Source organism: Seriola lalandi, unplaced genomic scaffold (assembly GCF_002814215.2).
Source record: "Seriola lalandi dorsalis isolate HSWRI2012SDOR001 ecotype SW California unplaced genomic scaffold, Sedor1 jcf7180002054883, whole genome shotgun sequence".
NCBI lineage: Eukaryota > Metazoa > Chordata > Actinopteri > Carangiformes > Carangidae > Seriola > Seriola lalandi.
In genome coordinates, this window is record NW_019525658.1 from 280,910 (window position 1) to 303,137 (window position 22,228).

A 22,228-nucleotide genomic window follows, 5' to 3' on the forward strand; every position below is an offset into this window, starting at 1 on the left:
TAAATCTTAACCCGTGAGTGCAGTTTTTGGTGGTTGTTATGACGTCCGACTGCTTCAAATGGCGTGCTGTGAGCCCCTCCGAGGTGCACAGGAGCGTGAGGGCTTGATCAACGCTGCTTGCAGCTTTAATTATCACTATAACCGTGCCCTCTCTGTTTTCTGTGGTAGACCTCAGTGTGATGTGATAGATGGTGGCTGTGAGTAGTGAGCTGAGATAATAGCAGGGCTGGCAGGTAGCAGCCAACGTACTCAGGTGACAGGCTAATGTTGCTGTCCACTGACCATGCGGAACTGTGGCCATCTGGGCCAGAGGAGCGGGGACAGTGATGGGCTGAGTCCTGGAGTGAGAGGAATTCCTGGGGAGCCTCAGAGGGAGGGGAACTTAGTGTACATTCAATATCTGCTGCATATAAATCTCAGTGGTGGCCTCAGTCCAGACATATGGTCTTATCCAGTGAGGAATGTGGTCTCTCTGTACATTACCTTACATCAGTGTCACAGGTGGATATCTGTTGACCACAGTGTTGTGTGAGTTTTTTTGTGTGTGTATTTTGAACCATAGTGCTAGAAAAGTGTTTTTATTGGAGTTTATTAATAAGAGATTGTTAGAGGTGTAAAGAACAAACACCGGGCTTGTCTCATTGTTATGAATTAAACATATTTTGGGAAGTTTCTCAAATCAGAATGATTAAAAAATGTCATAGTTGCAGATAATTTTTAAGTGAATGAAAGGTTCACTTAGTTTAAACAGTCTGCTAACATGCACACACACACAGACACACACTTCCATATAGTCTGTACAGCAGTAAGTTTAAACTGACTAACATGATGACAGACACATAGTGTGAAAATGTAGTAGTAGTTTCTATTCAATCATCACGCATAATACAGTAAATATTGATATAATATCAGAAAAAACAAAAAAACATACAAAAAAAGAGTCAGTTGTCTATGTGTAAAGCAGTGACTGAACAGGCTCAGGCTGAAGCTAAATGCTTATATTTGCCTGTCTGCATTCGTTAAAGCTACCCACCAAAAAAAACTGAAAATTGTTAGGACTTGTAAGCCTCAGAAATCGCTCTGTAAACCACTCTTTTGAAAACCAAAAGGAAATTCAAATTTTTTTATTATGTGCCTGCAATGCAATAGCATTGAAGGCATATATTATTATTCTGTATACTTATTATGTGCCTGCAATGCAATAGCATTGATGGCATATATTATTATTCTTTATACTATATTCGTCTTAATTCATCTTCTGTATCGAGATTTCTTCAAAACAACCAACTTTGGAGTTCTACTGCTGCGTCATACTTCAACGTAGAAAACTGGTTGAAACGTTAAATGGGTCCCAAGGCTTGAGACTCTTTTGGGTTAAATTGGTATTTTGACAACTATTACGGTTTACACAAAATCAGTTTACATCTTGTGTCATTTTTGGACCGTTTCAGACTTTATAATGGGTTTGTATTGCACGGAAATTCAGAGCTAGAGTGGATGACATCAACACTAGAGTGGAAGAAGCTCTAGAACTCCTCAAAAAATTCAGTTTAACTTGTCCTTACAGCCACATATTTCAGTCTTCACACATCACGGCTTCTTCAAAAGTAGACAAATTTGTCCTGTTTCATACAATGTGTCTGCCTAAGCACAGAGACTTACAGAATTTGAACATGAGCCTCAAAGCAATGGGAGTACCCTCCACTTCTCCCTTTTACTGCAATATAAATTCAGGGGTGGATTTCAATTGGACAATTGTTCCATAATTTAAGAAAAGGAAATACTTATTTTTTTCTAACCCTCAAAAATCACTTTACAAATCATTCTTTTGAAAACCAAAATCAAATTACACATTTTTAAATTTACATTATTATTGTTCCATAATTAAACCCCAACAAAAGAAATTCAAATCCTTTTAATCCATTTTAATCTTTTTGTTCAATAAACTTACAAACTCCTCTCAGATCAGATTTACTCTACTATTGAAAAAACATATGAACTCAGTCTGAAGTGACTTTGATTTAGTCCTGAACATTGTTGACATTCATTTATAATAAACTTAATCATAAAATTTAATTCGATTATGAATTTAAGTGATCATAATAACCAGCCTTATTAGATTAAGAAAATGATATATATGATATATTTAATATAATCAATATGTTCCATGTTAGTTTATAATCAATCACAATTATTAACAAAAAGAATTCAGTGTTATATACTAATACAATGAACAATGATGACTCTAGCTGCTAATGTTGTGCTAACATTAGCCTAAACAAGCTAGGCAAAGCAAAGTGAGGCAAATTTGTTTGTATAGCATATTATCACACACAGGTCGTTCAATTTGCTTAACAGAAATAAAAGAAGCATGAAAATAGAAGTAAAAAGCGCAATAAGAAAACAGTATAAATCCATGTTTTTATAAAAACACATAAAATAGGTAATGTCTCATTAAAGTGCAAGATTAAAAGATTAGATGAAGGCAGAGGAACACAGCAGTTTTTAGCTTCTTTTTAAAGCCAGTTACAGTTTTAGTTTTAATTCTGGGCTCTACTAACTGACCAGCTCCCGCAGATCTTAGAGACCTATTGGATCATATACAGTACATGGAACATTTCTGAAACAAATAACAATTTAAACAAGCTAACATTTGCCTAAACAAGCTAATGTTACTAAACCAGCTAACATTAGCCTACATAAGCTAACGTTACTAAACCAGCTAACATTAGCCTACATAAGCTAACGTTACTAAACAAGCTAACATTAACCTAAACAAGCTAACATTACTAAACCAGCTAACATTAGCCTACATAAGCTAACGTTACTAAACAAGCTAACATTAACCTAAACAAGCTAACATTACTAAACCAGCTAACATTAGCCTACATAAGCTAACGTTACTAAACAAGCTAACATTAACCTAAACAAGCTAACGTTACTAAACCAGCTAACGTTAGCCTCTGTGAACGTTGTGTGTGCAACGTAGCCACAACAAGTGTCTCTGTCACAGCTCACAGACAGTAACAGGACATTTTAGGACATGACCATGTTCTTAATTATAAGTGAATCACTGAAACTCTCTCAACCTGAACTCTGCAAAGATCTGATGTCTGTCTCTGAGTCTGAGCTGTTTCCTCCTGTTTTACATACTGACTGTTGGTCATCTAACTTGTCCCTGATGATCTCAGTTGATATACTAAATATCTCCATACACCAGTCTTGGGCTGTTTTTTCTTTTTTTTTTTTCCACTAGTCATGGCGGACCTGTTGTTTACCTGCTGCTGTCCTTCCACCTGTTGTTGTTGTTGTTTATTGTGCGTGCCTTCTTCTTCGCTTCATGTTTGAAGTCAGACTTTAACAGTTGAAGGACTATTTTACTGCCCTCATCAGTCACATCCCCAGTATCTATGAGATTGGTACCGAAGATGTTGTCTACAGTTACGACACCCAGGTACTGGAGAAGCAAGTGCCATCAGAAATCTCAGTTCATAGTTTCGGCATCGACTTGGTGAAGAAGTGTCAGTTCTCATGACATCCCTCACTCATACACACATGTTAATAAACAGTAAGTAGTTGGGAAAGGAGCAACATTCATGTTCATGTTTAGAGTTTACAGCTTGTCAACATCATTTTCACCATTAAATCATCTACTGATTGTTGGTTGTAAATTATATTTTTCCATATTTCAAAGATATAATAATTATTTTATATATATATATATATAATTGGAAAAAATGGATAATGAAACTAATCAACAGTTGAAGCTACTTCCCTTGTCTTGATTCTCTGTGGCCGTTACTGGAGCCAGGAGCTGGAGAGTTAAATTCACCAGATTCAAAGGTAACATTCAAACAGCCTCAGATAAATTCAGTTTAACTTCATATATGACAGAAAAGCACATTTGAGAAGCCTAGTTGCTGATTATTGTATTTCCACTGACGGTCTTGATGAATTAACTGAGCTTTCTACCTGAGACTAACCTAACTAACAGGTGTTTGATGCAGTGCTGTAGGTGTCTGTCGTTAGAGGAACTACAGCTGACCTTCCAGATCTGTATTAGTTTAGTTGTGGTGTATTAGTTTAGCGGCGGGGTCAAAGCTTGAATCAGTGGTTGAATCACCACAGGAAGTGAAACTAAATGAATGTCTTCATTACACTGCCAGATGTCATCTTCTCCTCAGTAGAGCTGCTGTGATGAAGGCGGGTACAGATACAGTACTGAGCAACTTGTGCTAACTGCCTTATTGAGCATGTCTCCGTCCACAAGGAGGGAGATGAGGGGACAAGAAGCGGTATGTTATTTTGATGGGGAGCTGATTGCGCTGGAGGTTGCAGAGGTTTTAGAGGTGAAAGGTTAAAGATGCAGCCTCTCTTTGTCAACACACAATGGGCCAGAGCAGAGCAGGCTCTGGCTGTATTGACTGCCACTAAAAGCCTCCCCAGCCTCAAGCTATAATGGTCAATAAGCTGTCATGAGGATTAGCAACAGGGACCACACACTGGAGGGCTCCATTCTTCTCTGGTCCAGGATCAGAGACCACTGCAGCCTAGGAGCACGGACTGAAACAGGGTTTAATCATGATCCCAGAGATGCTACAATAAGATCTAACCAGAAGGCAGAAGAGAGAAAATTGGAAAATGATGCATGAAAGGATGGATTGACCAATATCCTTACAGTTTGTCCTTGTACAGGCACTGGCCTCTTGTTAAGAGATCATTACAGCAGAAAACAGCATACTGCCGTGATTCAGATTTTAAAATGGGTTTTCTACAGTTCAGGCAGTGAACAGTTTCAGGACAATGTGAACAACATCCTTCTTGTCGGATGTCATGTCTGATTTTCTTTTAGCTAATAAAGCTGTAAGGGCAGAGTGAGTTCATTCAGAAAGTCTTAAGACCCTTTCACCTTCTTCACATGTCATCATGTTGCAGCTTTATGCTAAAATCATTTAAACTGATCAGCTGACACTCAGTGCTACAATTTTTTTTTAATTTATTTAAAATTAAAAACTAAAATCACATTGACATAAGTATTCAAACACTTAATCTCAGGTTCCTCCATTTATCTGGATCCTCTCTGAGATGTTTCTATACTTTGACTGGACAGACACCTGTCTTATCAGGTGTCACAACTGACGATGTAGATCAGAGCAGAAGACAGGAAGAAGGAGCTGCTGCAGAGCTCAGAGACAGGATTGTGTCTTTGCTGCTGAAGGTTCCTGAGAAGAACAGTGAACTCTATTACTATGACATGAAGAAGTCTGGAGCAACCGGGACTCTTCTAGAGCTGGACCTGGACTAACTGAGACATCAGACCCAGAACCTGATGGTGACTCTGAGCTCCAGGGATCCATCACTCTCTCTGATCTGTCCAGACGAAGCCTCTCCTCAGTGAGCAGCTGAAGGACTGAGGTGCTGAGGCACGTGTGCTGTGGAACAGAGTTCGTGTGTGTTGGTGTATGCTCCAGGGAGAACATATGCCGGTGTTGACTGTGGGGGGGGGGGGGGGGGGGGGGGGGGGGGGGCAGCTGGCATGTGTCAGGTCAGGGGTCTACAGCTGTTGATAGCAGGCTGGTACACTGACACAGACAGGGGGGATCTGACGTGCTGGCTACCCTCACTCCACCTGGATGTGAGCAATGGAGCTTGTTGGGTGCCGTGTAAGTGAGAATCGAACACTGTGTGTCCAGACAGCGGCTGCACAGATGGTCGAGCTGCTGATGGAGGCGAGATGGGGGGATAAAGTGGGTATAGGATAAAGCTCAGACAGCAGGGGGGTAATCAATCTGAAGAAAACAGATTGTTCTGGGGTAATGGTCAGACCCACATGGTCAGATCATATACCAGGGTGTGTATTAAAAATCGGATTTAGTCCCGTCAGTGTGGTCCCCAGTGTGGTCCCCCTCCCTGACTGATCCAGTATGTACTGTACTATTAACATTACACAGATTATCTCTATTCATGCTGCTGCTTTCTATCACAGAAATCATCATATTTAACAGGTTTGTATTTTTCCCCTACCTTCTCTTATCTGCCAGTTTCTTTAGGTTTAGACAAAAAAGAAAACCTGGATCAGGCCACTGAAAGATTGTCATGTTTAAAAGGAGCCAGCTTTAACTGTTGTTCACATAGACATAGATGCCACATTGGTTGAGCCAATGCTTGAGCCTATTGCTGTGATAGGTCAACTGCAGCCATATTGGGCCTGGCAAGACTGGCCTGAAAACAAATAGGAATAAATGGAGGAGCTGCAGTTTCAATTAGTCCTTTTTATATTCATGAGTTTATGATCTACGTGCAGTAAAAATAAGAGATTTTTCTCCAGTTACTTAGAATTCTGAGAGTTTAGGCTGTAATCACTGTAATATAAAGATGACTCTTGAAATTGGTTCAGAAATCTAAACGTTATAGAGCTTTTTATCAAGAAAAACTGCAGCTCCTCTGTTTCCTTGTACTCGTTTACATGGCAGTCTTGCCTGGTCCAACGTTGACATATGACGCAGCGGCCAATGCAACATCTACATATATATGTCTATACGTCAAACCATCATTTGATTCTCAGTGGCATCAGTCATGATTCACATGGCCACAAACGTTTGCTTGTCAGGAATAGACCCCATAATATCAAATATCACAGTACTTCCCGCCATATGCAAAGTCCCACCCTCATTCACTGCTTTGCTTACTGTACATTGAACCTTGGCATGTGACCAATAAAATTTATAGAAAACTTATATATGTATATGTGTGTATGTGTTTTTATATATATATATATATATATATATATATATACAGTGCTGCTTGAAAGTAACCTAAACCTTACAGACACTGTTTTTGTAAAAAACATTAAAAGAACCTTATTTAACAGACATCCAAATCCTAATTTGTAAAGCACACTTTCCAAATACTGGACACACACATAAAAAGAGATATTTTTCCATTATGTAATTCAACAAATGTGGTTTATTTCACAAACACTGAAAATGTAACGTGCAAAAGTATGTGAACCCTTCTATTAGTAGCTTGTGGCTCCTCCTTTTGCAGCCATTACTTCAACCAAACGTCTTCTGTAACCTCTAACCAGTCTCTCGCATCTGCTTATGGGGATTTTTGCCCACTCCTCCTTGCAGAACTCAGCCAGTTGAGAGAGGTTGGAGGGATCTCTGACATGTAATATCTTCTTCAGGTCTCGCCACAACATTTCAATAGGATTTAGATCTGGACTTTGACTGGGCCAATCCAGAGTACGAATCCTCTTTCTCTGAAGCCATTCCTTTGTAGTTTTGCTGGAATGCTTCGGGTCATTGTCTTGTTGCATAATCCATTTTCGTCCCAGCTTCAACTGTTTGACTGATGGCAGGAGATTCTGGTCAAGAATTTGTTGATATGCCTGAGAATTCATGGTTCCTTGGATAATATGGAGTCGCCCAGTTCCAGAAGCAGAGACTATATCATTACATTTTGGATATCGGCCAAGCCACACACATATTATTATAATAATAATAATAATAATAATAATAATAATAATAATAATGAAAAGACTAAATTCATCTACCAGCAGCTAAAGCTGATTTATTTTGACACTTTACTGTGTTTATGCAAAATCTGAAAACTAGAAAATAATGTTTTATGGCTGCTTTTATCTGGAGCTGTAACATCAACCAATCACCTCTGTGTCTGTGTTGGCACCTTTCACCCGCAGGGGTAACAGTCTGTGACCAGTAGTTTTGTTACATTAATGTCATAAAATACCAGGTATGTGAACAAAGTGAAAATGCATTTAGACTTTGGGCTACAGTATGAGATCCTTTATGCTTTGACAAATATAATTAGGGTCAGAGGACAGACAGACTCAGTGTCAGAGGGTTAGAAACTGGCTTCAGAAATTAAACAGCTTTTTGCAGCAGTCAGTTGAAAGAGCTTTTCAAACCACAGCAAATCCATAACAGGTCATGAACGTCTGAACAAACTCCACATACAAACTGTCCATGATGCCCTTGTTCACTTTTCACTCATGCCTTCATTAGGATGAGGAGAAGACACAGATTAGAAACCTCTCTGTTGTTTTGATGAAGTCAGCCTTATAAATACAAATGTTTGTGGCTCACTGCATGACTTAGTGATAGTTACATCATTGGTCAGCCAAATGCCATGTGACCAAGTTATGAAGTTACACCATTGGTCAGCTGGCCAAGTGTTGGAGTTTCCCCATTGGCCGTTGCTCTTTCAGAATGAATTGGCATAGAAACAGTTTGTATTAGAACACTGACACTTCATGTGACTGCTGGGACCAGGTCTGAGTGTCGAAGCTGAAGCATCGAATCTGAGGAAACTGCAGCTCTCTTAAACACTGAGGGAAATAAATTACCCTCACTCTTAAAACAGTCATTAACATTTATTTTTAGTAGTAAATACTACGACAGTACATAACAAATGAAACAGTGATTTGACTTTTAGTAAAGTGGCTTCAGGCAGATATAACGTACTGAGATGAATCTGAGCAGATACTCCAGTCCACTGATCTACAACTAATGATTATTTTCATAATCAATTAATCTGCCAATTATATTATTAGATTATTATTAAACATGTCCATCACAGTTCCCTCATCATCAAATGTCTTGTTTCGTCCAAAATCCAAAAATATTCAATTTACAATAAAATTATTTTGAGAAAAAGGCTATTTAAAAAAAAACTATATATATATATATATATATATATATATATATATGTTATGAATGTAGATTAAAATTTAAATTTCAGTCAGTCAAATAGTTTATTAATCAGCAGTGCTTCTACTTCATCAGCATGTTTTTTATTGTGTCTACAGTTTTGTTGAAGTTGTTGTAATGACTTCACTATGAATATATATGTGAGTGTGTGCCTGTCTCTGACCACTGACTTGCCTCTGTGTCTGTCCTCAGGGTTTTACAGCGACCATCCGCTGGAGTCTGAACAGAACGACGGCATGGGTGAGTTCAACATGTTTTACTCTCACAGCTCTGTGTGATTCTTTATTTTTGTAGTTTTCCCTTTTCGCCTGCTGCACTCACTGACTTCCCCACTTTCATGTCAAATGTCAGAAAAAAACACATATCTCTCTCTGCTCAGTTTCAGTTTCTGTGACTGAGTAAAATCACAAGATAACAAGCGCCATCTAGTTGTTAGTGTAGACATTTTGATGAATGACCTAATTTCCTGCCCCATCCACCAGAGGGCAGTGTAGACTCAGTATTAATGGAGCAGGACTTTGGGAGAGATGGAGTGAAGACAAAACATTTGAAAACGGCTGCGGATTTGATATTGGAAGAATTTCGCTTTATTCTTTCATTAGATAGAGAAAGTCCGTTTCAGTGTCTGAGTGTTTTGTGTCTCAGAGTTTGTTTTGTAAATTAAAGTCTTTCCTTTTCCTCTTTTCCTGCCATCCTTATCAGAAATGTCTCTGCTTGGTGGAGAACACACAAACCTTAAATGTCAGAGATTTGTCTCCAGGCTCAGAGGAAACAGGGAGCCAGGGGTGATGCAATGGTCCAATGTTAAGGTCCAGGTTCAGGCGAAGTTCATTTGGGACTCCCCTGGCTGCTATCGCAGCGCCAGGTGGCACCATGAAGGGGTCAGAGGTCGGACACAGTTCAGAAAGTGCTGACCTCGTTGTGACTCTGCGCTGACCTAATTGTGTGCAGTTCTCCTACGGCCCAGGCTTTCTCAACGCTCCCTTTATAAACCTGCGAGGGGGGGGGGGGTCGCTAAGAAGTGGAAAAAAGCCAGAGAGGAACTATTAAACCTGTGCAAACAGTGAAAGGCCGCCATTGTTGCATGCTGCAGGAGGAGGCGTGGATTTATGAGGCTGGGTCTGATTGGGTTGTAAACTTGACGAGGTAGGCTTACGGCCGCAGCCTCTCTCTCTCTCTCTCTCTCTCTCTGTTGGCCCTATTCTGCTTCCAGGATTCCTCGGTGCATGCATTGGGCAAGGGTGACGCCAGGGTCAAGGGGGCTGAGGCAGGGCTCCTCAAGCTTGTAAATGTTCTGACAGGGGTGGGAATTGAGAGACCCCCATTCAGTTTCCAAAAATCTTGGGTCAGGGGCCAAATAGCTGAGTTAGCAACAGCTGTTTTCAACACTTACCCTGCAGATGAAGTCCTACTGTCAATTCACATGTTTCTTCTTCTGAAGATGTTTCCTCTGAAGCTGGATCCTCATGAACCTGCATATGGTGGTTTACTGTTCTGTGGTTCTGTGGGTTATAAACCAATCAGAGTGAGGGGCCCTGGACACAGATGTAGATCTCTGAGGTAGATTTCATGAAGCTTGAGCTGCTCACTAATCATCCAGTTTTTTAAAATCTTTTTTAAAGCTCGTCCTAAACTCTTCAGATCTTTATATTCACTTGTCTTTCAAAGCTTGAATCCTTCATATGAGGATCTGGCTTTTACCCTGTGTGTAGATGTGTTTTGCCCATTGCTCCTCTTTCCTTCAGTCCCACTGCTCAGCTGACCAATGGCTGCAGCAGAGTGGGTTGTCAGCGAGGTTATCAGGGTCCTTTGGTGACCACCTCTGTGTTGTGGTTAATCATTACCAGCTGGGACATGCAGGACTTTCTCTGCTCAGCTTTGTCCCAGAGTGCTTCACTGACTGCCTCTACATGCTGGTTGTAATTCAGTCATGTTCACCTTAACCACTATCTCATCTCTAATCATATAAATATAGGTTAAATGATAAATGTTAGATATATTCATCCCATGTGGGATAATCAGTGTGGGTGATGTTATCCAGGTAAAACATACTTGGTTCTGATTAAAGGATGTTGTGAGGACGGTTTAAGTTCACTGGTTATGAAACTGAACTCTTAAATCATGATATGCAGCCACAGGCCTCCTGCAGCACTACACGTCCCCGGCCATGAGGGGGCAATAGAGCCATGACAGACCTCCATGTGATGTATGCTCCCACGTGCCACCTGGACCCAGTGAACTCAACACCCATATGGAACTGCTTGGCTGGAGCCCATTACATGCCTTTCCTTTGTCCTCACATAACTGCGCTAACTTCATGTGCCTCCGTCCAAAAGTCATTCAACATCACCAGGTTTTCATTTTCCTATGTGCTGCGCAGCTGAGCAGCATTTACATCCCTCTCTTTGGTTCTGCCTGGTGCTTTTCCTCTTTTAAGTGGATATCACTGAGGGCCTCAGGGCTGTGTTTGACTCCAGTCAACATATAGATAAGCAGATAAAGAATGAAAGGCCAGCAGCAGCCCTTTTTCTTTTACTTGAATTTTCTTTTCTTCTCCCCTGGGTGCCTCAGTGCGAACATGGCGTGAGTGCCACCGAGTGTAGGGAGCTGCTGCTGCTGACCTCTGTGCTTTCTTATCATTTCAGCCTTTTATAATTCATGATTAGCCTAGATTTGATTCGCCATGCTTTTTTCTCTCTCTCTCTCTCTCTCTCTCTCTCTCTGTTGATGCGAGTGGCGCTGGCGTTAGACTTGGGGTCAGCCTGCGGAGTGTTTCCAGGTCAGGGAGAAGTGGGTCACACTGTTCCCAGTGTCAGTGCCTATAACTTCACAGTGTGTGATGACAAAGCCCAACTCTACAGGGATAAACAAGCAGACTTTTTTGTGGCCCTGATATGTAGCAAACGGTATCCATCGGACACAGGTCTCTGTAGATATACTGCTTAACTCAGAGCTGCAGCAAAACCGGTCCTGACATTTCACTCAGACGTTCACTTATTTATGTGGAGATTAATTCCTCATTTATTGTATCACAATTTCCCTGAATTTTTAAAAAGCTGCAGACTCAATTTCATAGACTAAAAGAATTCACATTAGACTATTTTTCCTCTCAAGATTTCAGTCTCTTTGAGCAGCACTCATGGAGAAATATGATTAATTTGCTCTTTATTAAGACATGTAAAAAGGCTGGGGGCGACCGGTGCTGCTTCCCATTGTATCTCCGACACTTTTGCCACTGTAAGTAAAAGGTGTGGGTTCTGTTCTGTTCTGTTCTGTCCTGTCCTTTTCTGGTCTATTCTGTCTGGTCTTTTTGGTTCTGGTCTGGTCTGGTCTGGTCTGGTCTGGTCTGGTAAGTCCTGTTCTCTTCTCTTCTGTTCTCTTCTGTTCTGTTTTCTTCTGTTCTGGATGGAAAACATCAAAGCATTTGAAATTTCCCAGCATGTTAACATAACCTTACAGGGCAATTTTGAGATAATTTCCATACGTGTAGATCTCCTCCAATGACACACTGAAATGGGGTTACAAGGCTGATTAAGACTTGTGGGCACAGATTGTTTCACTTTTAAAAATATATATATGCTTGAGTGGGTTGATTTGAACTGTTTCTCAGTTTCACCTCTGCTGCATTTTAGTTAGTCTGTGTGACTGTCCTATAATTACAGAAGTCCCAGGTTCAACCCCCCTGGCTGCTTGTCTTTATTTAAACATGTCGTTGACAGAGTTCCGCTGCCTATGGAATTCCTGGAATATCCTGGAGTTTAGAGATGGGCTGCAGGTGGGGGGGTTCGCTTCACACATAATTTTTTTTTTTTCTGCAGTAGATGATGTTCAGCCACAGTGAAATGGAAAACAGATACAACATTAAAATTAACAGAACTGAACTCAGGTTTGAGGATATGCAGGCAGTTGTACTCTGTCATGGAAAATCAGAGAAAAGTCATGGAATTCAGCTTCTGGGTCACGGTGGTAAGACGCCCCCCCCCCCACACACAGTCAGATGCTGCAGACTGTCAGTCAGAGTAACAGGAAAGTCCAAGCAGATAAAAGTGTGTGGCATTTAATGACAAGTCCTGATGTGGTGCTTCACCCAAATGACAACTGTCTCATTCAGTGGCATCCGTCATGCAGACGGTTATGGTTTTCAGATGTCGCTCGCTGAGATTTCTGCTTCAGCCCAAATGAAATGAAAATGAATTGAATTTAGTTGCAGTATTTCCATCACAGTTTTACACAAAATAGAAGCAACTTCTTTAGAAAAGGAAAAAAAAATCACAGTTGTGAATGTTCTGTGTTTCCATTGAGTGATGTGATGTGAAACTGGCTCCCCGGAGCCTGACACAACAGGAGCCACCACTTCAATGTGAAATATGGCTTTATTGCTTTTTTTAAAATTTAATTTAACTTCCGTTGCTCATTTTTTAACATTAAGCAGGTTAATGGAAACACGCATATAGACTAGAACCTCTGACTGAAGAAATAATCCTGATAAAAATTGTCTCTGGATTATTAGAGACACTATTTTTAGAATGAGATATAGTGCTGGTCAATATTTGAAAGAAAAATATAAATTTTCATATAATATATCAAATTCCATTGAAATATATGAATATATGAAATCCCATTGATTTCCATCATCTTGGTAGGTAGGCAGATTTTTCAAAACCTGGGCAAATAAACCTGAAGGTGAGTGAGATGTTCTGCGCAGTTTTAAAGCAGCAGTGGAAAACCATCAATGTTGGAAGAAGCTGGTGGCAACTGTAGGACATCCTGCACAGTAGAACAGAGCACAGAGCTTAGAGCTTTAGTTCCTACGTCAAGGTCCGGCTGGTCTCTGAGGGGTTTGAACCGCAGTCTGCATTCATTGATCAGTGAGTTATTCTCATGGAAACCCACCGACAGCAATGAATGTTTATTGCAGCCTTAAAAAGTGAGCGGCTGATGGGACATGTCCCACACACATGCCCCTCACCTGCTGGAGAGTCCAGGTTCAATCTGAATCTGGTCTAATTTCCAAGCGGCCGCTGCATGTTGCGGCGTTCCACAGGGTACAGTCAACGGTCGATGGTTTTGGTCAGAGCTCAAACTCACCGACAGCGTTGAATGTTCACTGTGGGCACCAGAGAGAATCGATAAGTTTGACTGATGGTAGCTTCTTCTTCTGCGTCTCTGTGGAAAATCACTCTTCTTGTCCTGCACTTCCTGGTTCCCGTCCAAACCACATGATTTAAAGCATCTGCAGTTGAAATCTAAACATGTTGTTTGGTGTGTGAGTGTGCTCTGATGTCAGACCTGCCAGTGTCATACATGTCCACCTCCGCTATCAACAGAGGGTTAAAACACTAACTTTACAATGCTAATCATGACCAAGAAAGAGAAGCTAGTTGTAGCTGTGTGCTGCGCATGTGTGTGCTCTTGTTTCTCTTGGCCTGTGCCGAGCAGCTCCATGCCAAGACGTGTTACCACCCGTGTCAGTGTGGAGGTTCAAATGACGTTGATGAGAAGCCGGTAGGAGCGAGGACACGGGCACTGATGCAAAGGTTTGGCTTTCCTTAAATAGCCCTGCAGATGTGGTGAACGTCATGCTCGCTGTCATCATCATCCTCACCTTCTGCTATCTACCAACAAAACTCGTCTGTCTCTGCCGAGCCGCACTCCTCTCATCTCCAGCCTGCAGCGAGAAGAAGAACAAAAAAGAGGGAGAAAAAAATCAGAAATTGCAACAATACAAGGACAGAAGATGACGTCAGTCTGGCTCATGGAAGGAGGTGAACTGGTGCAAGTGTGATCAGAGAACGCCGCCGTGCCCCACAGCTTAAACTAGTGCACTGAAGCGTTGAGCTAGTTAGTGATTACTGTTCCCTTTACCCTGTGCTGAACCTCAGCTCCTGCTCTGGGAGTGCGCCTTCCTGTGTTCGCCTCTTTGAGGTTGGAAAATCATGCAGTCATGTTTTATTAATGCGCTCTCTGTCTGTCTGTCTGTCTGTCTGTCTTTCTCTCCCCGGTTTTTCCTGCTTCCCTCCACACAGAAGAAGAGATTTGGAGCACTGTATTTTGTTTGTTCTGCATCTTCTTTTCACGTCGAATTCTGGCGTTTTATATAGGTTGTGGGGGGGTTGATTTGAAGAGGTAGTGAAACCTGTTAGGGAGGTAGTGAGTGCATGATGCAGCTCATTGTAGTCAGATTTGTTGCAGTTCTGTGGGATTGTGTTCTGTTGGCTCAGTCAGAACCAGAGAATCAGAGAAGTGGATGTCTTGTCTCCACGCTGCAGGCTCTGAGAGGGAAGCCACACGCTACTGGTCTCTACTTAATGAATGATCACTTTGGGAAGAGAGAGGCACAGTTCAGTGACCATCATCACCACAACACAACACCAGAACGACTCTCAGTTTCACCAGCATCAAGGTTCCCATGATCGGGTGCAACCTTAAATAAGCAGCTAAATAAATGCTAAAAGCTAAGCTACATAGTTCTGCGGGCTGATATTGTTCTTTCCTCTTCTCTGATAGGCTCCTTCTAGCTTGATGCGCATTTCTTTTCTTTTCAAAGAATATATTCTCCCACACTTTCCTGGTGTCTCTGTATTTCCACTCTCAGACAAGGTGGGAAGCAATAGTTTTTTCAGTCCCTCTGGCTCAGGCTTGAGTGGCTTCCCTCCTTGGCACTTTCACAGTTTGGCTGCACGCCCGAGACTCACAGAGCCTTTTTTTCATTCTCAAATATCTCTCTGTCTCCTCCCCCCTCTCTTTCTTTTCTTTTTCTTTTTTTTTTATCCGACTTGACTTCCACTCTCCCTGCACTTGGGAGAACTTATGGGAAATGTGTGTTAACACAGCACACGCTGAATTATTATTCATCGCTCTTAGGTGTGGCTTCACTTATGCACCGAGGTGCTTGATAGCGCCACTGCTGGCGTGGTCCCCGGGAACTTTGCATAACTGACAAACTTTGCAAAAGTATAGCGTGTAAAAATAGCTGGGCGAGCATGAGAGCCTGACGGGGCCAGAGTGAAGAGTGCAACAGTGTGACTGAACCAGCGTGAACCCTGCGTCGTCAGCACATTCCAGGGGTTGGACAATGAGAAGCACACAGTGTACTCTCCGTTGGATTGCCTGCATTGCTGGCTGGTCTGCAGCCAGGACTCCGTGCTGCCTGAAACAAGGCCACCGCAACACAGATGCACAGAAATCTGCTAAATGAGCTCAAATCTCGGAGTTGGTGCGTCACACGTCAGTTATGTTGGGACAGGAAACAGCATTTAACCTGTGAAATTGTCAGTTTAGGGCCAGGGTTTCTCTTTGGATAGGACCAAGCCTGTAAAAGGTTAAAGGAACGCTAAAATGTGAAGACTTGGTTCATGTGGGTGTCTATTCTCAGACCAGAACCCCCAGGGGAATTCAGTCTGCGCACCAGAAACAAGAAGTCAGTGTTGAAGGCACTGTTTCTCTCTGTTAGGGCTGAGGTCACAGTAAAATCTAAAGAATCAGCCAGGAAGTGAAAATGTTGAGTCAGGAACTGATCCACGAGTCCTGGACTGGAAGGTGGATCTAAAGCACCCAGACCTCCACACCCTGACATTCCACCGGACCGTCAAAGTGTAAAACCACCTACTGTTTCCTGCTTCATGGGAACATGTGTTTGATTCACTCTTCACTTCACAGGCCACAATGAAATCAACATGATGAGGAAAAACATAGCACATCTTTCCCGCCACTGGACATTCAAAACAACTGTACCACAGCTAACCTGACACCCCCGACATAGCTCCCATGCCCGTTCAAAAATACTCAGCCTGGGGGGCTTCCAGCATTCACTCTCACACCCTTTCCCATCATGCCTCTTGACAATAATTATTATTTTTATTATTATTCTCCAATCAGCCGGTAGTGTGAGACGTCTCCTAATGGAAGTGAACAGGAAGATTAAATCGCGCCACAGAGCGATCCAGTCAAATTCAACAAATACATCTTAATTACTGTGTCAGTCACAAAACAGGCTTCGTGTCAGACCGGACATTTTAATATCTGCAGGAATTAAGAAGTTTATAATGAGATTTAATGTGCAGCCAGGTTGTGCTGCATCATATTTAGCTGTCCAGCTGCTGCAGTGTTGTCACATGTAAGTAAAGTGGAAAGATAATCAATAAATAAATTAGAGTTAGATAAATAAGGCAGTATTATTATGATGTAATGTGATTGATTATAGGTTGAATTTAATATTGCGATACAGTTCAGCCCACATATCATGATATATGATATTATCACTATTTTCAATATTATTATATATCATATCTGCATATTTTTCTGTTCTAGTTTCACATGTAAAACCCCATGAATCCAGTTACAGAGGATTCACATTCCACACATTCTTTTGGCTTTTTTTTTGCCTTGATTTGACAGTGAAAGTCGGACAAAGAGGAATTATGGGTAGGAAAAGGGGCTAACACGTGACAAAGGTCACTCGATTCTATCTGGGTTATAATAAAGGTCTTAAAATGCTGGATTCCCCTTTTAAAGATACTGAATAGTGGCACAGGGCAGCTGAACCATTGCAGTATTTGCATGGGCTCTCCTGGTCTGACGAGCCCCTCAGACCGGGTACAGGCAGCGGTGTCCAGGCCAGCATGGGGACTCCTTCAGGCGAAGTGCCAAGCCTTCCCAGAGACTCCCAGCCTCCATGTGCCACAGATCTTCCTGCCAAGGCTCCAGGGGTTTCATTAGCAACTTTAACAGTGAAGCCAGTGCCATCTCTGCTGCCAGCTCCTGTCTCAGCATTAACCACCACTCTCTCCTGATAGTGACGAACTGTTTCTCCAACACGCCGCCCTCGCTGCTGGTGACTTACCTTTTCCCTCCGTCTCCTTCTGGCAGCAGCCACTCTCCTCCTCTGGTGTCTCTGTGTCTGCCGTGCACCTTTGAACTCGCCGTTGATTGACTTGATCACGTCACGTCAGTCTGGCTGTGGTTGACTTATCTGTCCCTGCAGCAATGCCTGAGAGGCTGCGTGCTGCATGTCACACTCCCCTCACTTCTCCAAAGCTTTGTCGGCTCATTTCAGTCCTGAGTGCTGAGGCTGATGAATATGTATCCTGGGCTCTTCTCGCAGCAGTTTGAGGCTCTCCAACAAAGCGGGATGAGAGAGCCCTTTGTGCTTGTCTTCTGGATTTTACCGTGACATTTCTCTGGAGCCTGCTGCCACTTTTTATCTTCAACAGACTTTATCCCTGGGTCAGACTTGCAGCCTTTTTGAACGCCAGAATCCTCGCTGCAGCTCTCATATTTAATTTTTCAGGTTTGAATCTCAGGCCCTTAATTGAGTCATTAAAGCAGAAATATCTTTAAAACACAGACAACATGTATCATGAAGGAAACCCAAACACAAGCTGAACAATGCTTCACTTATAGTAATGATGATGATGATGATGATGATGATGATGATGATGATCATCATCATCATCATCATCATCATCATCCAGCCCCCCGCCTTGCAGAGCCGAGCCACTGAGCAGGGAGGCAGAGGAGCGAACGTCACAGGCACCAGTTCAGATTCCACATTTCCTTTATCAGTGGGAGCCAAGGGGCGAGCGGCATGGGAATGACCTGGATACTGAATGACTGTCACCCCCCCCCACATGCTGCCTGTGCCACTTTACACCCAGACATACCTGGTCCGCCTGAGTCATGGTGCTGATGCATTTAGCAAGATATAACGGAGCAGAGAGAAGAGGAGAAATAATCCTTCAGCTCACACACAGAAGACAAAGGTAGAAAATCTTTCCATTTTGTTTTGTGTGATGCCTCCATCTTTAAAATCACAGCCTGATGCTGATATTGCAGCTCATTGCAGCTGGTAGACTCAACAAGGCCGCTGTGACATTTTACTCCCGTGCAGCCAAACACTCATGACAGACACCACAAAGCTTCCTGCCCCGTCACAGCAGGGGAACGAGAGCTGTGTTGCACCAGCGGGGACACTGTGTCCTTAATGCGCTGTGCTGCGCTTTGTGCTCTGTTGACCTGATCAGCTCCACCTAAGCCAAAGTTAATCTCATCTTTTTTGTCCTGTATTTATGAAAGACAGACGACCACGGGTGAAACACGGCGAGCTCATGTGTGTGACATTTCTACAGATGCAGGAATACTCAACTGTGAACGGCAGAGCGACACTGCGGCAGAAGTCGGAGAACGTTGCGGCATTCATGAACGGGCTGATCCTCTGCAGCACTTTGACGACTGTGCAGCAGAGTTTGTTGAGGCCAGTGCTTTAGAGAGTTGCTCAGAGACTTAACCCTCCTCCCGGTACCTTCCTCTTCTCCAGCAGAGGAAAATCTCTGCTGAATTCATGTCTCCTTTCAGAATTCTAAGAGGCGTTAAACCTTTCTGGATTAAAGAAGGTAATCTGACAGGCAGAAGATTGTATTAGCTGAAATGTTGGCAGAGCTTTTAATTTCTCCTCTCTTTTCATCCCCTCCCCCCTCAGCCTACCTCTCCTGCTGACCTGCTGGATGGTATTATTGTGTTTTTCTTTTGAATTACAGCAAAAACATCGACATCTTCCCCACTATTCACTCGCTCCCTATCCCACTCTTTCCATATCTCTCTCTCTTTCTCTCTCTCTATCTATCTATCTATCTATCTATCTCTCTCTCTGGCTCTTCCAGCAGTGACAGCATACTTGTGAACCCATGATTTATCATTTGCTAATCCGTGCTGATTATGGAGCTTTCCACATGGCCCTTATCTGTTGCTGAGCCTGCTTTTCACTCCATAGCTGCCAATTATCTTTCAGGCAGCCTGCGAACAGACCTGTCTCTGTCAGCCAGCTGCCGAGCCGCTGCCACCATCGCCACTGAGGCCTCTCATGCTTCATACACCAGCGTGCACACACATGGTGCCTGGGTATATGTGTATTTATGTGTATTTATGGTCCAAGTTAAAAGTCAGATATCCAGATCACACTGGGCATTGAACCTGTGGTGTATCACCTGCAGAGGGCAGGGACGGCATAGAGGAAGCAGCCTGTCCATCGTGGATACTGTCATGGTGTCACTTCAATTCAGCGAGACGACAAGCAGCTGATATTAAACTCCCATCCGAGTCGTGGTTGTGGCAGATGATGCAGAGAAATCTTAAAGCTGTTAATCTGAATATTTGTGCTGGACGGCAGAGTTGATGCTAATTTAGTTACACGCTAAAAATAAAGCTGAGGATGCTCCGTCACCAGCTCTCTCTTACTGCACTCAACACTCTGAAGCTCAGATATATGTAGTTTAGCATCAAGGTCAACCGTCTGCTGGCATGCCAGATCTACCACCCACATAGTCAAAGATGCCTCACTGTTACTCATCCAACACTTGCCGTAGCCGGGCAACGGGACGGCCAAGGTTGGCTAGGGAGGTTAGGGGGGGAACGAGGTCTCGCCTGTGGGGAGGGTATATGCAGATTGTGGTCCGCTCAGCTGATGTGGCATCCAATTGTCAGCATAATGGGAAGTGACGTGCACATCAGAGCAATGTGGGTCAAAGCGCCAGACGACCAGCCCGCGGCCTGTATCTGCTCCGCCTGTCTAATCTGCTGTGGCCGAGCAGACGAGGCTCTCTAATCGACCCTGATATTCACTGAGCACACATCAGCATCACACACGCACGCACGGAGCAAGGCGAGCTCTCTCTGAGATGTTTAAGAGATTCAGATGAGGCGAGCATCAGAGGAGAGAACACAGTCTTCTGGTTGAGTCGTTAGTTAATTGTAACCCCCCCCCCCCCCGTTTGAGTCAAACATGGCAGCAAACTGACAAACTACAGCTCACTCCTCGTCCTTTCTATATTTCCTCTGGGGAAATGTTTCTGCAGGAGTCTGAGCATAAAGCCGCTCTGTGGTTTCCTGCAACATGGACTGAGCTGTTTTTTTTTTTTTTTTGAGTCGGACAGACGCAGCACTTAATAGGATTCCCATGACATGGTGAGGGGCTGGCATCTGAAGGGAGGAAGAGGACGGGAGGGAAAGGTTGGGGAGGGGGCAGCAGACAGCGGTGGTGGAAAAAAAAAAAAAAAAAAACTTTTCCAAGTGTTTGCTTAGCACCTGTGTACAGACCTAACAACTCCATCATAGCCGGAGGGAAGTGACACATGGGGGCCTTGAAGTGTTTTGACATTTTCTGCTCAAACAGGTTTTTTATGGTGGTGTGGGGGGGGGGTTCAGCCTGTGCAAATCTGCCTCATCAAAGGCAGTAATTTCCTGTTCATTTCAGGCCACCATCCCCCAACCCACAGCTCTTGTCTGCTAATCCCACCCCTGCAAACTGCCCCCACTCCCCTGTCCTCCCTCCAATCCCCACCCCGGCCCCCCCTGCTGGTGTCCTGCCTGCCTGTGCTTCAGAGTGCTACACTCCAGGGCTTGGGACTGGGAGGCTATATGCTTTGTGTCAGCAGGCCTGTGGCTGAGCACTAACAAATCCTCATTGTCCCAAACGGGAGGGGTGACAGAGGGGGGAGGGGGCATCACTGTCTGGTTTCTATTCAAATCCAGGTGCACACAGGCCTAGGAGGGTGCGAGGGGTGCAGCGGGGTTTACACAGCTCCAAGCCTGGGACCAAAGTCCATTTAGACCTGAGCTCAGGCCAGACGGGGTGGGGGGGGGGGATACAGGAATCACTTTCACAACCGCTGCCTTCTGTGAAGCGATCAGACGATACGATCTGATCAACAAGTAATACGAGGTTCCCAAAATCAAACCCCTCACATTTCAGCTCCACAGAGTCCCAGTGTTATCGCTCTGTCAACACAGGACTTTGACTTCCTGTCACAACTGTCACTGTTTTTTGGTGAACAGTTTTTTTTTTTTTTTTTCTCCTGGAGATAGAGCAGGGGTGCAGCAACATCCGGGGTGGGGTGGGGTGGGGGGGTGGCGACCTGTGTCATGGCAGCCTCATGTTCAGGTCTGGGGTTATGGAGTGTAAGACTCCAGTCGCCAGTCACTGTGTCTGAGATGTGTATCTGCAACAAGAATCTACATGTAGAGGCATTTCACACTGAGTTGTACTCTGTGTGAGAGCACACACACACACACACACACACACACACACACACACACACACACACACACTGAGTTTCAACCTGTACCATTGTTTTTTAGTGACAGAGAGTAAGGACAGTTGTTTTGCAGCAGTTCTCAAGATATCATCCAGACTTGAGGTGTGTGTGTATTGTTTGTTTATCATGTTGTTAAGCCTTTGTGCTGTCTGTGAATCTGTTTTTCTAAAGTAGTGTGGGGGGGGGGGGACTACAGCAGCAGCAGCAGAACCATCTGTGATAAGGGGCAATGTTTTTCTCTGTTGTTGCTACTCACTCACACACTCACACAATCACACACTCAGCTTTTTGCGGTGGATTAAGAGCTTTGGACAAAAGCAGACTGGGGCAAAAAAAATACAGGGATGGCCAGCATTTCCTGTCAATAAATACATTCCAAACCCAGTGACACCCCCCCCACACACA

The 22,228-nt window shown here is 43.4% G+C and overlaps 1 protein-coding gene across 1 annotated transcript in view; it reads left to right on the top strand.

Annotated features, from left to right (window-relative positions):
* The window catches only part of nr6a1a (nuclear receptor subfamily 6, group A, member 1a), an 82,083-nt gene that overhangs the window by 13,304 nt on the left and 46,551 nt on the right, over positions 1 to 22,228 (top strand). The window contains exon 2 of the mRNA XM_087171635.1: positions 8,928 to 8,975. Within this exon, the coding sequence (XP_087027761.1) occupies positions 8,928 to 8,975 (48 nt within the window). The remainder of the gene's footprint in view (positions 1 to 8,927; positions 8,976 to 22,228) is intronic.